This window comes from Dermacentor albipictus, chromosome 1 (assembly GCF_038994185.2).
Source record: "Dermacentor albipictus isolate Rhodes 1998 colony chromosome 1, USDA_Dalb.pri_finalv2, whole genome shotgun sequence".
Classification (NCBI taxonomy): Eukaryota; Metazoa; Arthropoda; class Arachnida; order Ixodida; family Ixodidae; genus Dermacentor; species Dermacentor albipictus.
In genome coordinates this window covers 217,997,598-218,021,674 of record NC_091821.1, presented here as the reverse complement: position 1 = coordinate 218,021,674, position 24,077 = coordinate 217,997,598, and the positions used below count along the sequence as shown (strand labels likewise).

The following is a 24,077-nucleotide window of genomic DNA, read 5'->3' as shown; positions in this document are numbered from 1 at the left end:
AGCAGCAGCCGAAGCAACCTGTGGACCTGCGGTATGCGATGACGACATTTTAGCTCGAGAGGAAGTTTGTGTGTGTGTCATGGTGTGTGAGCATGTCTGTCGACTTTTGTTTATAAAGTTTTAATCGCGAACATTCGTTGCGCTACAGGACATGTTAGTGTTGTAGTCTGCTCAATGAACGAGCAATGTCCAAACCGCTGAAGAATTTGCATCATCACCAAAACGGCAGTTTTCTAGAAGTAAAAAGCAAGGTAAGTTTCAGTGTGTTTTTAGGCCTAATTTGGCAGGTGCTGTCTTCCCTATAATTTCATTAACGGTGCATAGACGTTATTTGTTTTCTTGGCAACCATAGTGTCTTGGTAAACTCTCTGCTGCTGTGCCTTGTTGTTGCTACAGGTTGCAGTGCGTAAGTATGCGTGTGCAAATCGTGTATCCCTAACATCAAAAGTTTGCTCTTTGGACACGATTACGTCAAAACAGGGTGACTGTCGGGATGTTCCTCATATTGTGTCCGCGATATTGGCGCATTTAATAAACTCACGTTATAGTACGAGTAAATATGACGAAAGTGACATAATGCAGCGTGCTACAGTTGTCATGTCGTTGCTGCTTTTGGCGGCATTCATGTAAAATCCTGACCTGCTTTTTAGGACGGTAGTCCTCTATCTCTGGAATGTTTTGTCGGTAGAACGCTAAGTGTGGGGAATTTTGAAGCCGTAGAGCCCGAGCCTTGACAGCGGAAATCATCCGCTGATCGGAATGTGTGCTTTGTAACGTAGACCTGATGCGTGAGAACGGCACGCCTTTTTCTTTTCCGCTCTTTTTTTTTTTTTTCACGGGTGGCTGCATCCTTACCGAGCTCCGGGTATGCATGCAAATTAGTTCAGCCCATCTTTTCATTTTTCGTGTCGGGACGACTTACATTATTTGTGATGATGGTGCCGCGTGGTTGCTCGTTTCGTTGCCTTTTGTGGCGCAGTCAGTTTAATTTGCGAAATATAAATTGAGACTAATAGATTCTGGCAACTGTCACGTTCTGCGGTCGGTACTAACTGTGAATGACATGTCAGTTCACATCGGAAATGGACACATTGTGCACTAAAAATTCCAGTCGTGCTATTGTACCTGTATTTGAGTAATGTACTGGCATATATGATTTCAATAAAACGGAATTCAAATGAAGTAGTTGTCTACAATTCTTTAAGGACGCAATGATGCCGGTGTTCTAAGGGGACAGTCCACAACTGTTAACTGCTGCTCACAACTGTTGACTGCAAGCAGCGAACCACTTGTAGTGCAACTTGGGCTTGTTCATGTTTTTATTAACCTTGTACTGGTCTTCTATATTGTCATGTGCTAAAATATTCCTGTCATGAAAGAGATGTTCATAGGAATCTCATGTTGCCTACAGATCTTTTCGTAAATTGTATTTATCATGAATTCCAAAATGTAGTTTTATGAAAATTAAATTTTATGCTTTTATGGTGCTTCCTGTTTAAATATATTTCAGTGGCATGAAATGCTTGAGTGCTCAAAAACTGAATCAAATAAGGCCCTGTTTGATTCAGTCTTTGACTTTAGTAGACAGTGTTTTCTCATTTTTCTTTAGCACTTGTTCATTGAGAAGCAGTTTTACATATGTCACAGCTGGATTTCAATGATAAGTGGCTATTGCCTAGCTGATTGCCAATGGCACTTTATAATTTTCCACTATTGAGCCTTATTCAAATGCATCCTTTTCACAGTCTACTTCAATTGTAGGGCATGTTCTTCAGTCTAAACATAGCTCTAGAATGAGGCAAAAGAGTGTTTAACATATATTGGCAAGTTTTGAAACTTTAGAATACTGTTGAGTTAAAACGTCTGTTAAATTTTGCATTTCAAACTATGGGAAGTGATCTGTACATGTGTCATATGCTGCAAATGATACTTTTTAGGATGTGGAGTAGGGTTTCTGCCATTCCATGGTTGTTGCATATGGATAAGGGTATGTGAATATTTAAAACTTTCAAATAACGAAATAGAATATCGTGCAATTCTATTAGGTCCATGAATCAAGTAGTAACTATCCGAAAGTACAAATATTTCTCATATACTTTTTGGCGTCGACTGTGCATGATCGAACATGAAAGTGAATCAAAAATGCAATAGTCTTCATTCCATTCATAGTGCACATACAAAATCATGCTGCATTGCCCAGACAGCCAGTATTTCCAGCTAAACCCAATCACTCAAAATCAAAGGTTGTTTTACACTGCACTAGGCAGTGGGTATTGTGGTAATATTTACAGATACCGAACCTGTGTCCCTTGAATGGATTAAATCAGAATGTTTCCTTGTAACATAGTTTATACAATAGTGGCACCATCTGCCGCGACAATTTGAGTTGGAGAAAAACTGCTTTTCTCTTTTTCACCCTGCAATTGCCATAGATTAGATGCATGTCCGGTCGCAGCAATATGTACAGATCTTAATCGGTTCACAATGTTACTTTTATAAACTCCATATGGCAATGCATGGCTGCATATTCTCCCAAGACCCCCGAGTTCGCAAACAATCTGCTTAATGATTGCGTAATGATTGTTAATGCTGTTCTTAATGCTCCCTTTATGCTTTAAATAAACCATGTTCTATAATGTATAGTGTATTGACATAAACTTTCTATTGGTAATACCAGGTTGTGTAGATTGTTTGATATTAAGGGTGGGAAAGGTTTACATTATTTGTAAACTATTTGATAAATACTTGATTCAGTTTCATAAACTGCTATTCCCACACCCCTATATATATGGCAGATGGTTGCCTTTCTCAAATATTTAAACCAGTCTTTAATTTACAACAAAATACCAAACAGGGCAGATAGTGATTGCTTTCAGTGCTGTTGAAATTTTAAAAAAGAATGCCAATAACAGTTTCATCAATTTCATTTGGCCAAAACATTTTAATATTTGCCTTATTGCTGGGAAACTTGTTATAAAAGATTGTATCAATTTTTCTATATCCATAATTTCCATGAACTAGTGTATAATGATTTGTATTATTTGTGGACATTTGTTCCTTCATTACTTGTTCCTGTTTGTCTCATTTGCATTTTCCTACAGTCCTCATGCAATACTTATGTCTAAGAGCTTGCGAGGTATCTGTGTAAACGTCTATATTAAACCAGCAGCAGTGATGGTGCTTATGTCAAGTAACATGAGGCACAGCTCTTAAAAGGCTACCAGTTATTGCACTCCAAAAGTGCAATAACTAATAGGCCAAGGAGAATGCAAAAAAGAACGGACACATAAGAAATTATAACATATTTCCGATGCCTAAAAATCCAAAAGTGCAAAAATAACATTAAAAATCTGAAGCTTATACGGGCCACGGAAAACATAAAACAAAAGGAACAATGTACATCTCCTGCAGCCTAGTTGCAAAGCCTTTCTATTGTATTCTCTTGACAGATACCCACTCTTCACTTTCCGCACCTGCACTTGATTCCATGTCACATTCTTTTTGTCCTCGGTTCCATCCAATGCTTTTGGAATGCAGCACATTTGTTAAATGTTGCAAGATGAGTTTAACAGGAATGTGTCTCTGTGGGCCCTTTATCCATTTCTCTACCTGGCACAGTTTACGCAATGTTGGGTTTAGCCGGTGCTCTTCCTCGGTCGGCAATCAGTGTAGTGCCTTCATAGCCAGCCCTTAGATAACAGCTGTGTCTTACCAGTACTCACATATGGGGCAGAAACCTGGAGGCTGACGAAAAGAGTTCTGCTTAAATTGAGGACAACTCAACAAGCTATGGAAAGAAGAATGATGGGTGTAACGTTAAGGGATAAGAAAAGAGCAGATTGGGTGAGGGAACGAACACGGGTTAATGACATATTAGTTGAAATCAAGAAAAAGAAATGGGCATGGGCAGGACATGTAATGAAGAGGGAAGATAACTGATGGTCATTAGGGGTTACAGACTGGATTCCAAGGGAAGGGAAGCGTAGCAGGGGGCGGCAGAAGGTTACGAGGGCGGATGACATTAAGAAGTTTGCAGGGACAACATGGCCACAATTAGTACATGACCGGGGTAGTTGGAGAAGTATGGGAGAGGCCTTTGCCCTGCAGTGGGCGTAACCAGGCTGATGATGATGATTATTAGATAAATTGTGGCTTCAAGTGCTTGGAACTAACTTAGTCCTCAAACCTTGACTGAGCCTCAAGTTTTGCCTTGAGCATGTTTTAAAAATACCAATTGGCATAGATTAAAGCAAATTTGACATATAACTTGCAAAACACAAAAAAATCCATGGAAAGGTATTCGTTTTCACAAATCACAGGAACATTCATTTAGAAATGGCCTTGCTGCACCATACTGTGCTTGCTCCTTCGACTGCAATATTTTGGGTTGCTGGCAGGGCATGCTGATACTGCAAGGAGCTTCTGAAGTAGAACCCCCCAAGCCCTGTCTATAATCCTGTGTGTGTGAGGAATAAGCATCTTTTTTTTAACACTAGGCACATTTGTTGATGAAGCAGAAAACAGTTGTACACAAAGATTAGCCGAAAACCTGTAAATATATGGGGGGAAAGGGAAAGCGGAAGGATCTTGTGAAAAATGTGTAAGACACCAGGCTTCAGAAGAAGTGGAAAGCAAGAGCCCCCGTGGTTTCTTTGCTATATGTTGCCTCGTGTTTGTCAATTAAGAGGCGATAGTATATCTGCACATTGAGCCAACTTCTCTGAACATTTCATGCTTGTGCTAATATTTTCTATTAGAAACAGCGAACACATGTTGCTGGTGTTGATGTGGAATAGCGGTTCCTGGGACAGGTTAGAAACATTCATATCATGTTTAATACTATTATGCAGAAAAAGCAACAGTGGTGGAAGCGCTATGCCAACTGATGCCATCCTCTGCACCAACCTTCTTTGGAGCATGAATTCCAAAAGAAGTTGCTCAAATTAGCAGGATGCATTCCTTCAGTAGCAACCACATAGCCATAGCCATGTAGTGGCTAGCATTTAGCACATAAATCCAATTCAATTTAATCCATCTTAGCTGCAACCTAAATAAAACTTAAGCGCACAGAACATGTATGTTGTATTTATTCTGTCACATTGAGTGAAATGCAAATGGGAAGAAATAAACAAGAACACCCCTTACAGTTGATTGCTTCAAGGTTAGATGCGTGAGTGAGGTGTAGCCCAGTGCTAAGTGTGCTCTAACCCCAATACTAAACCTCTGTGAATTTATTACCTGAGTGTCATATTCAGTGAGGAGTGTGGAAAGGGAAATTCGCCTTTTAGTTTGCTTTCTGATATTCACATTTTATTCCGGTGTGGTTGTTGGCCATCGGAAAATAAGCAGAGGTTTGATGTTATTCAGTTACAGTGAAATGTTTAATTCAGATTTCGTGGGAAGGGGTGGAGTGTCAAATAATAAATAAACAAATGTTTACTGAAATAGTGTGCACACATTTAATGCAAAACTTGGGTCTTCATGCTTGACTTGAGCACAATAGCATTATGAAATCCCATCTGTGAGTTATGTTATGATCTGCTCCCAGTGTCTACCTGCAGCTTTGGCCGCCTTATGTCGATGGGGTTGGTCCTGTTCTTTTGTTAAAGTGGCTCTGCGACCGTTTTATACCTGCCAAGTTCTGTGTCACAATGTGTTCCTTGTGTTATGACAAGGTGAATGCAAAAAGAATTACAAAATTGAGGTGGTCGAACAAGTTATTCAACTTATAAATTCAATATAAAAGCAAATAGAAAGAGGCATACCCTTTCACATTTCGCTCGCATAGCGAAGACTTGTACCCCTGTCACAAGGGTGCCCGCGAACACCATTTGTCTTTGCGTCAAGAGAGTTGCACTTCGTGTCACTCGGTCTCCCTTGTGTCAAGAAAGCTAAATGGAGATTCTGGCGAAGGGAGTTTGGCAGTGACCATTACGGCTGGATGGTGTACTTGATTCCAGATAGCTACAGCTGTGAAGAAAACCACGCTAATAATATCATCGTAACTGGCTCACTTACAAATTTTAGCCTTTTTTATTTTATTTTTATTTTATTTATTTTTTATTTGCCACGTAATGGGAGTTTTTAATTTGTTGTTAAGGACATAGCACCTGTACCCTCTACACCAATGCTTCACCATGCATGCCGCATGGGGAAATGTCACTCCGCCATTTCGTTTATCTACGTCATAACTCATCGCCAAGCAATTCAGCTCACCGCAAACACATGCACATGCACCATTATACAGCACAGAATCGCAGCTTGAAGCGCACCGGTCGTACAATGTGACCCACGCCAACATTACTATAATATCTGTTCTAGTAATGTTGACCCATGCAGCCCACGCGCGAAAGCAAGAGTGCAGTGTGGCCAGCATTGCTTTCAGCTTCGCTATGCTTGGAAAATGTCTTGTGGTAACATACAGCAAACTTTCTCGCTGTGATTTTATTTGATTACATACTGCGTTAAAAAAAAAACTGCCTTTAATGGTGACTGTATATGTGAGCAGTTGCACGTGAAAATAAGAGCAGCAGCACAATTTCTGTCCCATGCAGCGCCCGTCAAAAGCTTGCATTGTGCCGTGTAGCACAGCCACAGCTCCATTACCGTAAATCTCCATTAGGGAGTTTCATGTGAACGGAGTTCGCAGGTGCCCGTGTGACAGGGGTATTATCTTGATTCCAATCAAAACGCAGCTTACATCGCACAGTACCAGAAGCTTCTTCGCATTGCGACCTTCCCTTAGTAACCTTGGTTGATATGGTGGCACTCTAGTTAAGGCATCTGCAGATGCACCTTCTCATGCGCAGTAAATTGTGTAAATAGTCATTGGATGTTTGTCAAAAAACATACAGAATGAACTTTACACACTGTTCATACCTACATGCAATGAGCAAATGCTTATTTTTGCATGATATTTCAAGTGTAGACAGTTGGGCAGCACACCTAGTGTCATTCTTCGAGGATTGTAGCAGAAGGAATGGCTAGGCGAGGACGCAGCTGCTATCCTCGAAGAATAAACCAACTAGCCCAGTTAAACACACTTTTAACCTAGTGTCAGTTGCAAATGAAATTAATTTGTATTGCACAAATGTGGGTCTTCTTCGTAGCTTTAGAAAGCATAAAAGACTTATTTTTAATGTCACCATTGTATGTTTAGCATGTCATGTGCATTTGCATCGCATCTGCTGCTAAATATGGTTGATGTAGGACGCTACAGTCAGCGTAGAAATTGATTTAAGAGGGAGATTAAAATAATTGGTCCGATTTCGGTGCTTTCATTGGCACTGGAGGCATTGCCAAGTCCTGTAGCAAGCAAACGTGGAATAAAACCAAAATGCATAACTTGTTATGCAAGGCCCCTTTAGCATCACTTTGTGACGTTTTACCGCCTTCGTGTCGGCTATACAAGTCTCGTGTTTCTCAGGTTTTCTGGCCACGAGCTGCTCCGTGGTTTGTCTGGTATTGCATTTAGACTTGGCATTACGCTGCCTCTTCTCCACCATCGTAGGAGTGTTGCAACATTGGTTGTTGTGCCATTGTCTGGAAACCATTATAATAAGCCCTGAAGGCAGAGACCAAGGTGTAGCACCACTAATGAGTTGACTAAAACTGTGCAAAGCAGAGAGGTACTCCCCACAGAGTGGCAAGATGAGGCTTTTTCATGCCGCAGTATGCACAGTGCGAAGAAAACAGTATAACTTCTGCCACTTTTGTCACATGCCTCTCCATATCACACCTCCCACTGCTCCTTCCCTGCTTTTTTGCTCTCAACCCGCCAATTGCTCTGTCAAGGACAGACATCCCTTACATTGCCGAAGGCCAAGTTTTTAACTGTATAATGCAATCACGTTAAAATCCCCTACCCTCGGTTCTATTATTACCATAATCTGCGTGGAAACTGCAATTTCCATCAATGATAAGCATTCACAATGCTGAGAGCCCTGTGACATCTTTCACAATGTGGTAGCACCACCAGCGTGACTAGATGTGCTATGGCACACACTTCTTCGATTTTTGTCGCCAGTGAACTGGCAGGCAACTAATCATTCTTTGTGATGTTGTAAGAAAGTTTGTTGCCAGCACGCAGACCAAAGTATAAGCACCCTCAATCACTTTTGCTATGTTTGTGACATGCAAGCTTCACATAGTTTCTCCAACCATCACTGCGACAAATGCAGAAGAACCCTTAGTTGCAAGAATAGCGATCATGCAGTTCTACAGGTATGTGGCCAATGTACCATTACGCGTAATGCAGCACATAAGAAAAAAAGATCAGCACAAAACATTTTAAATTATACTTCCACAGGATGCTTGCCGCCGTAAGTTTATGCTTTTCCAATTGATTGTGCGGGTCCATACTCTGCCACTTTGTTTCTGTTTCACGTTAATGCTGCTTTTGCTTCACACATTTGCAGTGCTTAGTGCTTGCTGCGATTAAGGGCTTCTCTGTGTTAACCAAACACTTCCGATTTAGCAAACATATGTCATTGAATAATAAATATGTTTGCCGAAGCTATATGACAAGAATTATCTGATTTTGCTAATGAATTAAAGTTGAATTAATGAGCTTTTACTGTGTAATGCATATCTGTGCCTGTTAAAGGGATGCTAAAGCAAAATATTAAGTTGAGCTAGATCATCGGAGTATTTGTCCAAAAGTCTATCGTCATTTTCTGTGTGTCAATATATAAATTTCTTGCGTAGGAAATTGCCATCGAAGGTACCACTGCTGCTGCTTAATTTGAACCGCCTGCACCAAAGCAGAAGACTTGGGGTATCTCCACATTTTTAGTAGACTCTCTATCAGCTCTATATACAAAGTGTACTGCTTGGCGGGTGCAGGTGTTCACCTTGCGTGAGCGGCTCTGCAGCTCTGCTTGGGTTCAGGTTTCTGGTTACGGCCCCACCACAGCTGCCAGGGTGGTCAATTGCCACAGGTTGCTGCTGGCCATTGTAAATAAAGCAAAAATAGAGAAATGCGATGCCACTCGTAGTGGTGGGTCGTGGCCGCCCTTTGTGCATCAGAGGTACTGAAGGCATACATAAGATGTACCATAGTCAACAGATGGCACCACTTTGATTTTCTATTTACATCATTTTCTTGCTTACAAGAGCTCTGTTTTCATTATGATTGAAGAAATCGTTATCACAGAAGCGTAGTCTTTCAATCTAGCTTGACTTAATATTTGCCTTTAGTGTCCCTTTAAGCATTCATAGACAAGGTATACCAGCGGCGCCCATGATCATCTGTTCAGTTCCTGGGGCTGTCGTGCAGTTGGGTCATTTTACGTTTATTTCATACAAGACCAGCTGCGAGAAATATATTTAGCCCAGCTAATAACAGGTTGTGACAGAGAACTCTTTTTATGTACCATTGCAGCAAATCATTCGTTCTCTGAAACATTCATTCTCTGAAAATTGGAACAGCACAGCACATGCTCAAATATAGCTTTAACTATAGTTATTGACCGTTACACTCGTTTCTTTGTCAGACCGTCTGGATATGTGGTGCACAGTGCTCAAAATGTGGGGAATGCTGCATTTCAAATGATGTTTCTCTTTTTGAGACACAGGCAGCCAGCCATACATGTGCAGCAAGTGTTGTCCGTATCAGCTTTGAAGAACTCAAAGAATGCCTTTATACTCAATTTCCATTGTGCCACTGTTGATGCAGTTAGGCTTCTTCGTGTGACAAGATGCTGTCACCAGGGCAGTTCTACCATTTTTTTGTTGTTGTTTTAAGGAAAAATTTGGCACATGGCAGGCACTTGTACTCCTGCAGGTGTGTGCCCAACAGAAATCCAGGTATACACATCTAACATTACTACAGAAAAACGTACTTGTACTCCAAATCTCGAGGATTAAAAATTAAAAGTTACAATGTTGGCTTGGGTCTTTTGCTCTGAAAAAAAGATATCTTTTAAAGGCTTTGCACCTTGTTATTACCCCCATAATGTGTGAAGAGATGGATGCAAGCAGTGTGGAAAACTAGCAAATGCTTTTGGCAGTATTGGCTCACCCTTGGCATAGCCTACTACAACAGCTACTCTAACACATCAGGTTAGGATTATCTTAACATCAGAGTTGTTTGACACAGTAGCACAATGTCAAAAGAAAATTTTTTCCCTGCATTCTGCATGAATTTGACTAACATTAAGCTTTATACCATGTTGCTCCAAAATGAAAATTACTGCTTTAAGATGCTGAGGTCTGCCCCAAGGTATTCTTGAAATAATTGTGAGTGGTTGTGGAAATTTTGCTAAGGTTCAGGTTAATGGAACAGCAATTTTATCAGCAGTGTTCACAATAATATAACTTTCTGAGTGCTCACTGAGCATTCACCACGCCAAATGGCATTTTGTTTTGCGGTGTGCTACTGCGAGGTATTCTCGATCATTCACTTCAGAGGATACGATCGCTTTCGTGAGGTTTAGAGGGACAAGCACCAGACGTATTTGGTGCTATTCACGCAACATCTTGCAAAAGTGATGATATGCCTCCCCTAAGGTGAACAACCAAGAATGTTATCCCAGTATTGTTGAAAGACACTATGAAGCAGGCTGTACTTGCTGAAGGCTAATCATTTCATCAGTTTTAGATTAGGGGAAGCAAACAGTCCGCATTCTGATTGTTACACAGGCCACTTGGTTCCCAACAGTGCCCAAGTAGAGTTTGGGTTCTTGCATACTCAAACTGCTGGTATCCCCTAATCTCAAACTGTTAACTGACACAGGAGCGATTCAACAATTGAGCTTCACTGCATCAAGCACTCAGTGAATGGTTCAAATGTTAGAGCATGCTAGTTCTGTGACACACATTACTGAAGGCTGTAATGGTTGCTTCACAATTGCCCCTGTTTGCTTTTTCCCATCTGTCTTTGGGCGGAGCAATAGCCGGCTCTACCTGCTGTTGACCGCCACCTCAGCTCACTCACCTCTGCACCTCAAACTTTGCTCCCCACAAGTCTGTCCATTTCGTTTCTCTAGGTTTTTTCCAGCTTGGCAGCAATTTGCCGAGCTTGATAACCAGGAACTACCATCATGGCTAAAATATGGAAGACACTGCTAGTGTGCCCGAGTTACTTTCCCACACAAAACATGCTTTGTATTTGTTGGTTTTATTCACAAGTATAGGATCCTAATTAGTGTTCATGTGATGTGCATTGCTTGGCAACACTTAACATATTAGCTCTAAGTTTTGCATGGGATATAATCGGCAGCACCGTCCTTTCTTTCCACCTTTCCCTATTAATACAGTCATACGTGAGTAAAGCTCCTAGCAGTTGGCTAGTGCTTCAGCACTCTTGTTGATGGCTGTAAGATGAGCGCTGTGATAATCTGGGCTAGTTGTCTTTTTTAGCAACAGGAGGGGTATGAATGCACAGGGACAGATGTTGAATCACAAGTGCTAACTTTAACTGTTTTCTTGTGCAAGTGGAATTGTTAAATGGTAGCATTGGCAATATAAGCTAATCTGAATTTGTATCTGTTTCTTTACCCCTGTTGGCTGAAGTGAGACTCCTTTCTATTTTGTTTGATGTTCCCCCAAAATTATTGTTGCACATGTGCGAGTTCGTGTATTTTAGAATGTCATTTATTAAAGGCACCAAGCCATAACAAATAATAGTGTTGCCAAATAACATGCAAGTGCATTTCAATATGTGAAGGAGAGGTCTGGTTTTTCAAGAAAATGTGTGTGCTGTTTGTCTTTGCATGAGTCGGGGGATAGTTCACACAGGTGCAACATACCCAATGAATGATGTCCTTGAAGCAACAGTCTTAATTCAGTATTCCTTACTATTTTTCTTTTGTATTAGTTCGATGCAGAATTTCGTCGATTTTCACTGGACAAGTCGGAGCTGTCTCGATACGACGAGTTCTGTCGCCTCATAGAACGGTTTCACAACATCTCTGAAGTGCCGTTCAGCCTCTGCTACACTGATCCTATCCATGGCGACCTCCTGCCCATCAACAATGATGAGAATTTTGCACGGGCTGTCCAGTCTGCAAGGCCATTGCTGCGGTTACTCATCCAGCGAAAAGGTGCTAGAAGCACCTGTGGTGCTCTTATCATTGCAAACCCGGTTTTTGTTTAATGGTTTGGGCGGCCAAGGGTGAAGGAGAAAAAGTTGTGCATTTGGGTGGATTGTGCTAGTTATCATTAACATTTCTGACCTGCAGAAGTAGCTCCTAATTTAATTTTGTGGTTTGTCTTGTCCACAATGGTTGTTTTAGTCTTGTTGCAAATGAGTTCGGGCCATTTTACTTCATTGCTTCGGTTATGTTTAGATATCCGACAAGGTACCATAAGCTTTAATTGAAACGTGAACAGGAAGAAATAACTGATCAGAATGCCTGTTAAATGTGGAAGTGCGATGTGCAACTGATTACAATTACTTCAGTCAAAAATTTGATTACAATGACCAATTACTGCTCCATAGAAGTGTAATTAATTACTCAAGTTTAATTTATTACATCTGTGTTACTTTCCTCCCAGCCTTTATTATCATTGTGCAAACAGTGAATTGAACATGCTGGCCTGGCTCTTTCAATGTGTCCTCTGCAGCCGTTCACACGTTTGTCTTCACTAACAGTTGCTTTTCAAGATTTCTTGTTCATTTTTCTTTTTGGTGTGTGTGTGGACATTAGCAGTGACACTGAAAGATCGCTCTATGTGTGTGCTGAAGAGAATTAAAAAGGTGTTGTACCATATGAACACCTTGCACACAAGATTTGTGGATACTCGGTGCTGCGATCGGTGCTCATGTCTGCGTTTCCTATGAGGCGTAGCACTTCATTTTTGCTAGGGTGCAGAGAAGGCGATCTTGGTAGGGCCAGTAAAGAAGGGGAAAAAATTGTCACTTGATTTCCTGGCATCAATGACTGAAGTGGCCATCACTATCAAGCCATAGCAACACAGGCACAAATCGTCGGCCGAGATCTGGTGGAGCGTTAAGGTCTGTCTGAACATGTGCAACTGCTAGGCTGCTGCGTGGCACGACCGTAGGCATTCTATTGTAGTTCCAACTAAATTCTAGTGCTCAAAGCTGCGTCATCTCTTTTAGCTTGTCTCGTCAATAAAGTGACTGGTTACACGTAATTTGTTACTGAAAAAGGTGATTGAATTTAGTGAGCAATACTGAGTAAAAGAATGTAATTCATCCATTTCAAAAATACCAAAGAATTTATTGATTACAAGTAATGAATTACATGGAATTTGTTACATACAGATCTGCTCTGTAGCCAAAGAGGAAGAAGTAAACTTTATTACAAGCGTATTAGACCCTGGCAGGGGAGCTAGTGTGGAGCCCATGTGGCCGCAACAAGGTTAGCCCACTCTGCCAGCTTGACTTGGCATTTTGGGTCATCAGTCTTGATCCTACGCTCCCAGGCCTCGAGCGTGGGAGCTTGCCGAAGAATCGTTCTTGGTGGGGGGTTGGATGGGCACCCCCAAAATACGTGATCTTGGTCTGTGGTTAGTGCTTTGCAGTGCCTGCAGTAAGGTATAAGGTTTAAACTCTTGCTTAGAAATTTCCGCCAATTTTTTGTGCTTAGCACGGATCGAGTCTGTACCCGCCGTAAAACTGGCTCTGTAGCCAGTTTTAAGCAATGGTGTAGCTGCAAGTGTAGGTTTTGGAGTCTATTAAGCCAATGTTAAAAATGCACATAAACCTGGAAATGGAACAACGCATGGGAGCAGTTTTGGAATTGTTTGCATTTGAATTTGTGCTTATAGTATATTGCAGTTAGCCTCAGTTTTTCGTGCAAAATTTTGCTCTAAAATAGTTTTAGGGGAAGTAAATGTTCTAAGGAATCCAGTCGTGTGGGAGTTCCTTCTGTCTTTTAGATTTTATTGTGATATAAAAGCATGTGCTCGCATGCAAATCTGCATAATTAATTTATTAAACTTGATGTGCTGTTTACAGTGGCTCATGGTGCATCTTTTCCCCTTTCACTGTCAACTGGCTGGGCCCATGTGTACATGCTTTTGTCTTAATGCAGGTGTGTCATATGGCAGGAACACAAGGAAAGATTTGTCAGGCTTGAATGACAGAAAAAGGAATCCAGAAAAAGAAATTCTAAAATTTTAAACCACTCTTTTGCTTATTGTACCCAGTAAAGGTTAGACCTGCAAGTTGTTTTTTGCTTGAACAAATTGTGCAGCTTAAGAAGACCAGTTCGTTAAAGCATTAATCATTATGAAATTTGCGAAAGCTTAACTTTTAAGCTTCAAGTTTGTGCATCCAGAAAAGCTGGACCCCATTTCTTTTCCCCTGTTTTTGGATGACAGATTGTGCTCTTCACGAAGAGCAAATGGTGTGATTTGAATTTCAAAATGAAACTTTATATAAAAGCTTACTTATCCTTTTGGTAAACTTGAACTTCCTGTCTTATGTCTACAAATAGATGATATGCAAATAACTTTGAAGTAACAAGTTACTTCTTTCAGTAATTAGAACTCAACTCAATGACTTTTTTTGCCAGCTTCTCAGCTGCTTCATTGCACTTACTGAGTAGCTTGTACATGTGTGCCATCAAGCACGCCGGCCTTTTTTGTCATGATAGCAGTGTCAAAACTACATTGTTGATGTTCACACGCGTCCACATGTAGCAAGAATAAATGTTTTAGAAAGGTTAGGAGTAAGGGCAGCTAGGTTAATGATGCGACAAATTGATAACATAATTGACTATTATGTGTGCAGGGGACAGCCGTGAGGAGCTGAATGGTTTTGGAGGACCAGGAGCTAGCCGCAAAAAGCGTTTTCTTGGCCAGTACCTCTTGCCAGCTGGTGTGCGAACAGCTCGACCTGCCCTTTCCATTTCATTACCTGAAGATTTCCGCCAGGTGTCATCTATTATCGACGTAGATGTGGTGCCTGACACCTGTCGACGAGTGCGCTTAGTGAAACATGGTTCTGACAAGCCTTTGGGGTTCTACATTCGGGATGGCACCAGTGTGCGTGTCACACAACATGGTCTGGATCGACTGCCAGGGATCTTCATTTCGCGCTTGGTGCCTGGAGGTCTTGCCGAAGGCACAGGTCTCCTAGCTGTCAACGATGAAGTATTGGAAGTTAACGGCATTGAAGTTGGTGGCAAGACATTAGATCAGGTATGGTTGCTCTGCCCAGTAATATCTTGTTTGCATTTTATATGCCATTGTGCACTGCTTAACTGTACAAAAAGCAAAAACGTATTCAATTTTCTCTGTTAAAACACTGCATGAAACATACTAAAGAAAGTATAGGTTCCCTTTGCATACACTACTTCACATAATGTTTCTCTACAGTCTGATGTTTGTTAATTCGTATTCATTTGCTTCTCTGGTTAGTGATTGCACTGTGCCACTTCAAAGGAAAGAGAAAGCATTTTTGGTGTGGAGCACGCACTTATTTTTTAAGTGCAGTGCTGGGGTCTCCATGGTACCTGCACTCAATGAAGCAGAGTGCCATACTGGTGTGCTGGCACTGTGTGACGGTGAAGTGACCTCCCCTACACACACACATGCGTCCCTGTGCCATTGATAGCAAAATAGAGGAGCACACTCTTTATTTGCTTATACGTTTCGACTATGTTGTCTGTGTAATGTATACAGGGGACCACAGCTGTGCCACTGCCATATAAGCAGGTTCTTCAACAGTTTCAGTCATTAGTGGAATTGCAAATGAAGCCTACCTTCATGGAGTAGCTCTGTATTTTAGTTGAAGGCTGGACCTCTGACCATGCACCAAACATAAACTGTGCTTATGTTTAGTTTGTGATCAATGTATGGACATGTCCACAAGTGATACAGAACTATCTAGTACAATTGACACTGCACCATGGATTAGTAAAATCACACAACTTACCCCACGTAAACACAGCCAGATAAACTTGATGTCTTGCTGTTCCTGTTTGCATGAACTGAGTGTTAGTATGGTCAGTTATCACAATATTTCTGGTAATGTTACCAGCTAAGAAATAAGAAACTATCGATAAATTGCACTGTCAATAGCAAACTATTGCAATGTTATCGATAGTACAAGAGTGCTAATTTGGGCTACTAGTTGGTTGTAGATCGACATATTGGACAAACAGCACAGACAACACAGGGTTCTCTTGTCTCCTAACTCGCTGCTTTAGTTGTCTTTTTTGTGGTGTTAGCTATCTTTCATGCTTTGCGCCGTTTTCTGGCATATATTTCCATTCCTCAAATAAAACCGCCAGCTGATGGTCAGCCTATGTTGTCTTCTTATAGTCCTTTTGTCTGTGCTGATTGTCCAGTACATTGCTACGGATAGTACTGTATCTAGCTTCATGGAAAAATGTTGTAATACTATATTTAAGAAACTGTCAATAATATCAGTAGTCAGTTTACTGATAATTTTTCATCAGTAGTGTCTGCAAATTGTCGTAGCCAGCCTATGCAAGAACTTGTGGACACTCATGTTGAATTCCAATGGCGGAGTCGGAGCAGCCGACGTACTCCGCAAGCGAGCACTCGACTCTGGCGTAGAGCAACGCCTCCAAATCCGCGAGTGGAACACAACCTGCGCCGCCGGAGCAAGGCGGAAGCGGAACTTCTATCGCCGAGTTACCCAGGATACCTTGCGTGTTGTCATTTCCTCCCACTGTTGGCTCCCAGTACTGCAGCACCGGTCACTTCTCTCTTCAGCGCCGTTCACCTGTTGCTTTTTTAAAAGTGCCGAATGGATATCTCGCCAAGCATGCAGCAGCTTTTGCTTCCTCGCGAGTCGTGACCGGTGGCGCCTCCCAGCAGTCAAGCGTGGTAAAGAAAATGCGTCACGCAGACTTCCGGTCCACTCCGCCGATTTTGGCGGAGCATCTTTTTCTGCTCCACGGAGTGACTCCCGCTCTGAGTCCACTCCGACTCTCTCATTGGAACACCTTACTCCCGCCCTCACTCTGTCATTGGAACAAACTTGCTCCGACTCTGCCATTAGAATTCAACATCAATGTTGTGGTGACAATGGCGATGGTGCTGGCTCTAACGGTGAACTGTTGCTATGCTGTCAACGTAATTTGTATCCAATTGTAACATGCAGGTAACTTTCGGACCAATTTGCATGGAAAAAAAGGTTGCACGTTAGAATTGAATAAATATGGTAGCATAATTGTTGTCTCAATGACTCATAAAATATTTTCTTTGGGTCATGCATAGACATTTAAAAAGCATACAAACTGGAAACATATGTGCATAAACAAAAGAAAGGCATAATTTAGTGACTCGTAGGGTTAGAGAGGTGGAGCAGTGGGAATATGATTCACCAATAGATGCTCTGTCCAAAGGTGAAGCCATCATTTTATGTGTGCTTGAACATTGTGCCACGGATGAGGTTATGTGATAAGCTATACAGGGCTTTCATGCGAAAATGTAGCCAATGAGGTTACAAAATTAAGAAGTTGTGGAGGTTTTCGTGTAAAACATCAATAAAGTGTTACAGTTGTTAGCACTATCACATAGTTCAGGCAGTGTGGCTGTTAATAGACTTTGGCATACAAACATAGCACAAGAGCTAAGTATGTGCAGTATGCATCAAAGCAATACAATGTGCATAGCGTCTCATACTGTCTGCAGAAATCTGTATGGGCTCTTGCTCTGCACAGGGGCAAAACATGATGGGACAAGCTGTGGGGTGCCAGGATACTAATTTAATTATGCCAAACGTCTTAAGCCCTTAACTGCCGATGACGAGTTCACTTGTCATGACAAGGGTTGCACTACCTTGTAATTTTTACACATAAATAATACACAATGTCTTTTGATATTTCTTTCAACAATAGCAGTAAAAGTGCTATAGGCATTCCTGATATCATACCTTTTAAAGTTTGTCATGGCAGTTAAGGGGTTAAAAAATACAACAGGCTTCCTGCTAACAGACTACAGTAAAACCTCGTTAATATGTACCCGTTGAATAAGTAATTGCAGTTTAAATATAGTCTCCATCAATTCTCCACCCTGCCACCACTGAACTTAGTATTGGTTGTCTGCTTAAGCCATAGTCGCTTACTGCCTGCCATATGGTTAGTGCATAGTAGTATTTACTTTATTTTTTGTCATGTACAAGTGTGAAATCGACAAAATGTTATGAGCGCAGGCCATAGATAGTGAAATTGCTGCGCATGGACCTTTCACGGACTGCAGTCTAGAGACATGAAAACATGGTGGCCATAATGTGTTTCCTACTACCATAGCTTCTGGCACTTCCATGGCGACGAAGTAGAAGCGGGTGATGGCCCTTCAGTATCCGACGCGGCACATGTGTCGACCGCCACAAGAGCATTCGCAGAGAAGTGGGGCATGTTGGAGAAACGGGCTCGCAGTCTTGTTGAGTTTGAGGAGTCTGTCGCCAATGCAAGGCTTCCACAGCAATAAGTGAACGTCAGATTTTTGCTGTCTGCTCGTAAATAAAACTTGTCTTTGTGTGTTTGAGTGCGAATTAGGACATCATTCTTTTCTCTTTGGTAAGTGTATAGCAGCTCATCTGCCATTGTCAGTTAATTGGTACCTCACTTAGTGCATATCTGATCCATGTTCCCTGCCAACTACGTATTAACAAGGTTTTACTGTATCATCTAAAGTCAATAGAAAGAACAAAAGAACCCAATACTTTGCACAGTATGTCTATGCATTGTGCCAACATTGTGCAGCTGCAGCCAGCTAGTTGTAAGGTGGTGCGCTCTCCTTCCAATCACACATAGATAATTTCAGAAATCCTTCTTAAATCTGTAGACCCAAATTACCTTAATTAAACCTTACACTAGAACATGCAGTAAAGTATTTCTCATGAGAAAGATTGAAAGTTTGACTTTCTTTTCTACATTTTCACAGCTTTTTTGGATTCAGATAGTCGTACTGTGGCATGCAACCACTTCACTGTGCTGACTGACCCATGCATCAGTGATTTGTGATGCCACATGACCACTGCCTGTGATTACTATGATGTAATCAGTGAACCTGCTTCAGTACCTTCAGTACCTTGCTGTGCACATTCCTGAAAATGAGGCTTCATTCCATTTAGTTTGTCAACAGCTATGTTAAAAATACCGTTTATGTGAATGCTTTTTGAAAACTTCATTTTTGTTCAGTCTACTTGAAGAGTGTGTTGCTATGCAGGTGACCGACATGATGGTGGCCAATTCGTCCAACTTGATCATCACAATCCGTCCAGCCAACCAGTGCAGTGTCGGCACACTGCCTCGAAGGGGCTCCTTTGGTCGCTCTTCGCAGATGTCGCATGGCTCTCACAATTCCAACCCATCTGTAGTCTCAGATGACGACCGCTTGGATGAAGATGAAATCAGAGACCATACAGCTGGATTTGAGGGCCTTGACGAAACACCTCCTCGTAGCACCCATGACGGCGTGATCACTCTTTGACGTGTGCCTAGGCACAGACCCATTTTCAGGGACTCTTCCTCTATCTCTCTGTCCTGTTCAGCCACTGTGGTAAGGGGCTCTTCCTGGTGCCACAGGCAGAGCCCCTTACCCATCTGTTTTAGTTGGAGGGCATTGGCTGTGAGGCAAGTGTTGCAGCCAGCCCAGAGGGTCATCCCATGTACAGGCTCACTTGCCCAAGCCTTCCCAAGAAGCCATGAGCAGCACCAGGATTCCTGCATCCTTTCGGAGGCAGCTGCATCAGGCAGCTGCTATTAAGGCTTTTTCTGTTTTAGGGAAAGACACTATACAAATGCATACCATATATATATATTTTTATACATTAGACAGGCCCATAAAGGGACGTGTTGTGCATGTGTGGCATTGCAGTATTTTTTTCCCTGCAGTGTGTATGAAGCCTTTTTTTTTTTTTTAAACAATGCTGACTGTTACTCATTTTCATAAATGATTTTGTGCATAGGTTACACCATTTTGACAGCCTCTTGCTGCACTGACCTTTTTATATGTTGTTATTGACGTTGCCTTTTCTCGAGTGACATGTGCATTCTTTTTTTTTTCCCCACGTGATGAATCTTGCACATCTTGTGCTTGTGCTGACACTTTTTTTTATTTTACTTTATTTTGAAATGGACTTTACATGCTTCCTTTGGCACGCTTTTTCTCGGAGCTCAAGTGCCTTGTAAAGAAAACTGTGCATCCAGAATTCTTCCACAAACATTGACTCTGAAGGCAGGCCTTCATAAATGTGATTGCATGGTTTTTATGGCAAACTCTGCATTCCAGGACTTGCACCAAACATTCCTTTTTTAGTTAGTGACTGTAAAGTTGAATTGCAGGTAATAAAACTTTGCTACAAGATGATTGAAACATGGCAGAGTCATTTCTCAGTGTTCACAAGTTGTAAGTATTTGTTCATTCATTTGCAGTACTTTTGTAATGGTTTCCCATGAATGTATTGCATATATACAGGGATTGGAAAATCGAAATTAGAGAATAGTTGAAGAAATTGGTGCTGGGGCACAATACACATTTGCTGCATGATAGAGAAGCTTCGTTTGGCGTGAAATTGCGCTGACACAGTTGTAGGCAAGAACTGATTTTAAAATCGCGTTACAGTAAAACCTCGTTAATTCGAATTTCACGGGACTGAAAAATATGTCCGAATTAACCGAATGTGGAATTATCGAGTAAATGAAAAATGCTTACTACGTCAACACGCGTTTATTTACCGAATGAATTATTCTGTTTTGCACAAAAGCTGTGCGGAAGCTGCAATTCTCATCATTTTGCGAATAATTGGCGCTCGCAGCGGCCAAGTCCACGCGATTTGCATCACAGCGCGACCGTGGTGCGCGTCTTCATGCGAGACGCTTTTCACTACCGCGTGCACATTTCGCCAGTGAGCTTGTCGCTGCTCGTCATCCTCGAAAGCGTGTCAAAACGAAACTACTGTTCGCCGCGTCTGCTGTCGACGTGATCGTGGATGGCAACTACGCAGTTGGAAGGGCACGCGGCCGACGCGCATACCGAGGCAAAGTGGTCAAAGCGAAACTACTGTTTGCCGAAACCGCGGCTGCTATCGACGCGATAATGTATGACAGCTACGCAGTCGTGAAGGCACGCGGCCAACGCGGTGCTATCATAGAGAAAGAAATTCAATATGTGGTGCTATGCACGGCGGTAAACGAAATAAAGGCACAAACAGGCGCGAATTGTTCTGGCGTTGCTGTTGGGAGTGTACCACGGTTGGGTGGGCCGAACGGCGCTCTCCCGCTGAGGCGCTGCGTGTGGAAAACTCATGGGCAAAATTGTGCGAGGGCGCTGAGAGCGAACTGGGTTGGGGCGGAGACGCGCTTCGCGGCATATTCAACGTAATTTCGCTGCGAGCGCTGAGACCGATTGCGCGCGTACGCTCTTATAATGGTGGTAATTTATATTGACGCTTTGTTTCACTACATATTCATATTTTAGGCATGGTTTATACAACATGACGTCTTCAATTTTGCTGTCGTCGTCTGCTAGCGAGCGCGCGTTCGTTGCGCAGACGATGGCGGACGCCATCGTAGTTTCTAAAAGTAGTTTTCTAAAGTTTCTAAACGTAGTTTTCTAAAAGTAAGTCTTTTTTTTTTTCCACAGGAGCAGGCTATCTGTAACGTGAAGCTATATAAGAAAATTTTATTGACATATCGTGTCATTTTACGCGCAGTTCTTGTTGGTGGAATATTGATCAGGGTCAGTGATCAAAGAAAATATTATAGTGAAATAAACTAGCTTCATTAACTGCGTGGTGCGAAGAGATGCAGATGACCAATGCACTTCTATGTAAATTCAAGGGTGTATATATATATATATATATATATATATATATATATATATATATATATATATATATATATATATATATATATATATATATATATATATATATATTGCACTTGAAACTTCCTGTGACCTCGAAAGAGTTAAAAGCGTGGCAGTTTAGGCGAGTTGGTATGTCATGACTGTTTTAGGCTTGTAGCGCAGCTCGGAAGAGCAAAAAAGGAAGGAGGTAGGGGTAATCAAAGGGAAATCACTCTGTTTTCCGTTCCCTTTGATTACCCCTACCTCCTTCCTTCTTTGCTCTTCCGAGCTGCGCTACAAGCCTAAAACTCGAAAGAGTTGTTCAGTGAAGTGACGACGGCCTTATATGAGAATTTACAAGACCTCATGAAAGGGACAGTTCAATTTCACAGACTGAGTCCTCTCGCACCACCAAGAATCTGGCGTCTCTCGGTGGTGTGTAACCTTCCTTCGTGTCATTGTCATATATACGGCGATTCGTGGCCAGAAAGCGGCAGGCGGAGCGGCCATATACTTGGCTATCACTAATACTGCTTCGCCTTTCCAGCGGAACTGCAGCCTCTCTCTCTCCGTCTTTTTTTTTTTTTTCTGTGAGTCCAAGTAGGAGCGCTCCTGCGCATGACTGCCGTTGATTCTGATTTCGAGTGAATCCGGCTTAGCCTCATTTCGTTAACTGAGTGAATTATACAGGGTGTCGCAACTATCATGCACCAAGACTTTAAAAAAGAGCAGTTGCATTACTCGAAGAAAACCTGGTGCATATTGTTTCCAGTACGGTGGAGTAGCCGCCAGTAATTGTTTCGTTCCTGAAATTTAATTCGACAATTGCAATTATTTATCTAATTCGATAAATACTGTCATAATTATCAAAGTGTCAATGAGGAATTTGTAGGCACCCCTAAGTGACATCTAACTCACGAATCTCACGAAATATGAAAAATACCACATGACTGCGCTCCCGCCCGCATCATAAAGCAGCGCCCTTAAATAAGCTGATTGAAAGCAACTCCACTGCCTGTCGCAAACCCGAAGAGACAGCGCATCACCTTGATAATGGTACGGTAGGAGCACCAACAGCAGGTTTCGCGGCTTTGCAGCTATTCCTTCCTCTCTACGTCACGCTTATTATCCGTCTCTCAAGGCCGATTGATCACATTGATGACAAAAGCCCTTTGATAACGCGGCCGAACCGCCGCTCTGACCACGCACGAAACGCGAAACGCAATGTAATAGGTATAGCACGTTTCAAAATCCCGCACCGCATCAACAGAGTGCGCGCGCAGCTATATTTCGCGCCAGAAACTTGCTTTGGGCCAAGCACAAATTAAAGTGACGGTTTTAGTTTTCATGAAAGTGTATACGTGCTGCTAAAACATGTTCATGCCATAAAATAAAAGCGAAATAAACAGACCGGGAAGCGACCCACGTGTTGAGAAAAGGCAAAACCGATGCGTTCAAGAAAGTAAATAACCACTTCTATGTGAGCCGAATTGGCAACAAGGAAGCCTGCACAAAAAACAAACAAAAATACATCAGATTTCAGCGTTCCCTTATTATGTATGAATTCGTAAGCGCCGTTGAACACCAGCTGCTGCCGAGAGGACGTGTTCGAATAGGTCTTCTGCAGCTACGCAGTATTGAGTCCGCTTTATCACGTCTTCAGTGGCTTTCTTGATGACCAACGCTCGAATTCTACGGCAGACATCCGTTATCCAATTTTATTGAGCTAATCTGACGTCCATCTCGATCATGTAAGCACGATCTTTCACATAACCCTCCCCCCCTCCCCCCAAAAAAAAGAGAAAAAAAAAAGATGGACTGACGATGCCAGCTGACATGGGCACGTCAGCTGGCATCGGATCCGCAATATGGCCAACCCATTTATTTTTTACGTGCAGATACTTCTGTTCGGTGCGGCAACGAAGGCCAGTATATCGCAAGGATTTGCAGAGACATGCACTTTCTGGCCCCGCAATGCTATATGCATACTCCTAATGAATCTGAGTTTTTATGAAATCTGCAGTTCAGTGGCTGATGCCCTTCTGAAGCTGCAGAAGTCCATATCTGTTGCATCGTTAGAAGCCCCACAATGTTGTTGTGACCTTACAAATCATGTTCTTTCCGGAAAACTACTTCTTGAGCAATCAGCATATTTTGAAGATACTTTTCTAATGCTGTCAAGTAAAACCAGTTGCGAATGCTGGTTGGTACATCGCACTTCGACATTAAAGTGGTTAAAAACAGATGTACGGTATGGCATACTTGGCGCTGACATTTTCCTCTCTCGTAAATTTTGTTTTGTGCCGTTTTGATGTTTAGCTTTTACAATGACTTGC

At 42.0% G+C, this 24,077-nt stretch overlaps 1 protein-coding gene across 1 annotated transcript; it reads left to right on the top strand.

The window, feature by feature from the left end:
- Window positions 1–24: 24 nt before the first annotated feature.
- Window positions 25–20,268, top strand: par-6 (partitioning defective protein 6). Its single transcript, XM_070530902.1, has 4 exons — window positions 25–251; window positions 11,819–12,044; window positions 14,705–15,114; window positions 19,120–20,268. The coding sequence occupies exons 1-4, from the start codon at window positions 186–188 to the stop codon at window positions 19,381–19,383; spliced, it is 966 nt and encodes a 321-aa protein (XP_070387003.1). The 5' UTR covers window positions 25–185; the 3' UTR covers window positions 19,384–20,268.
- The last annotated feature ends 3,809 nt before the right edge of the window (window positions 20,269–24,077 follow it).

Excerpts from the sequence above, each read along its gene's own strand:
- par-6 (XM_070530902.1), top strand. The coding sequence starts at position 186 with ATGTCCAAACCGCTGAAGAATTTGCATCATCACCAAAACGGCAGTTTT. Across the intron at positions 252-11,818 it reads TTCTAGAAGTAAAAAGCAAG|TTCGATGCAGAATTTCGTCG; the intron begins GTAAGTTTCAGT and ends CTTTTGTATTAG. Across the intron at positions 15,115-19,119 it reads GTGGCAAGACATTAGATCAG|GTGACCGACATGATGGTGGC; the intron begins GTATGGTTGCTC and ends GTTGCTATGCAG.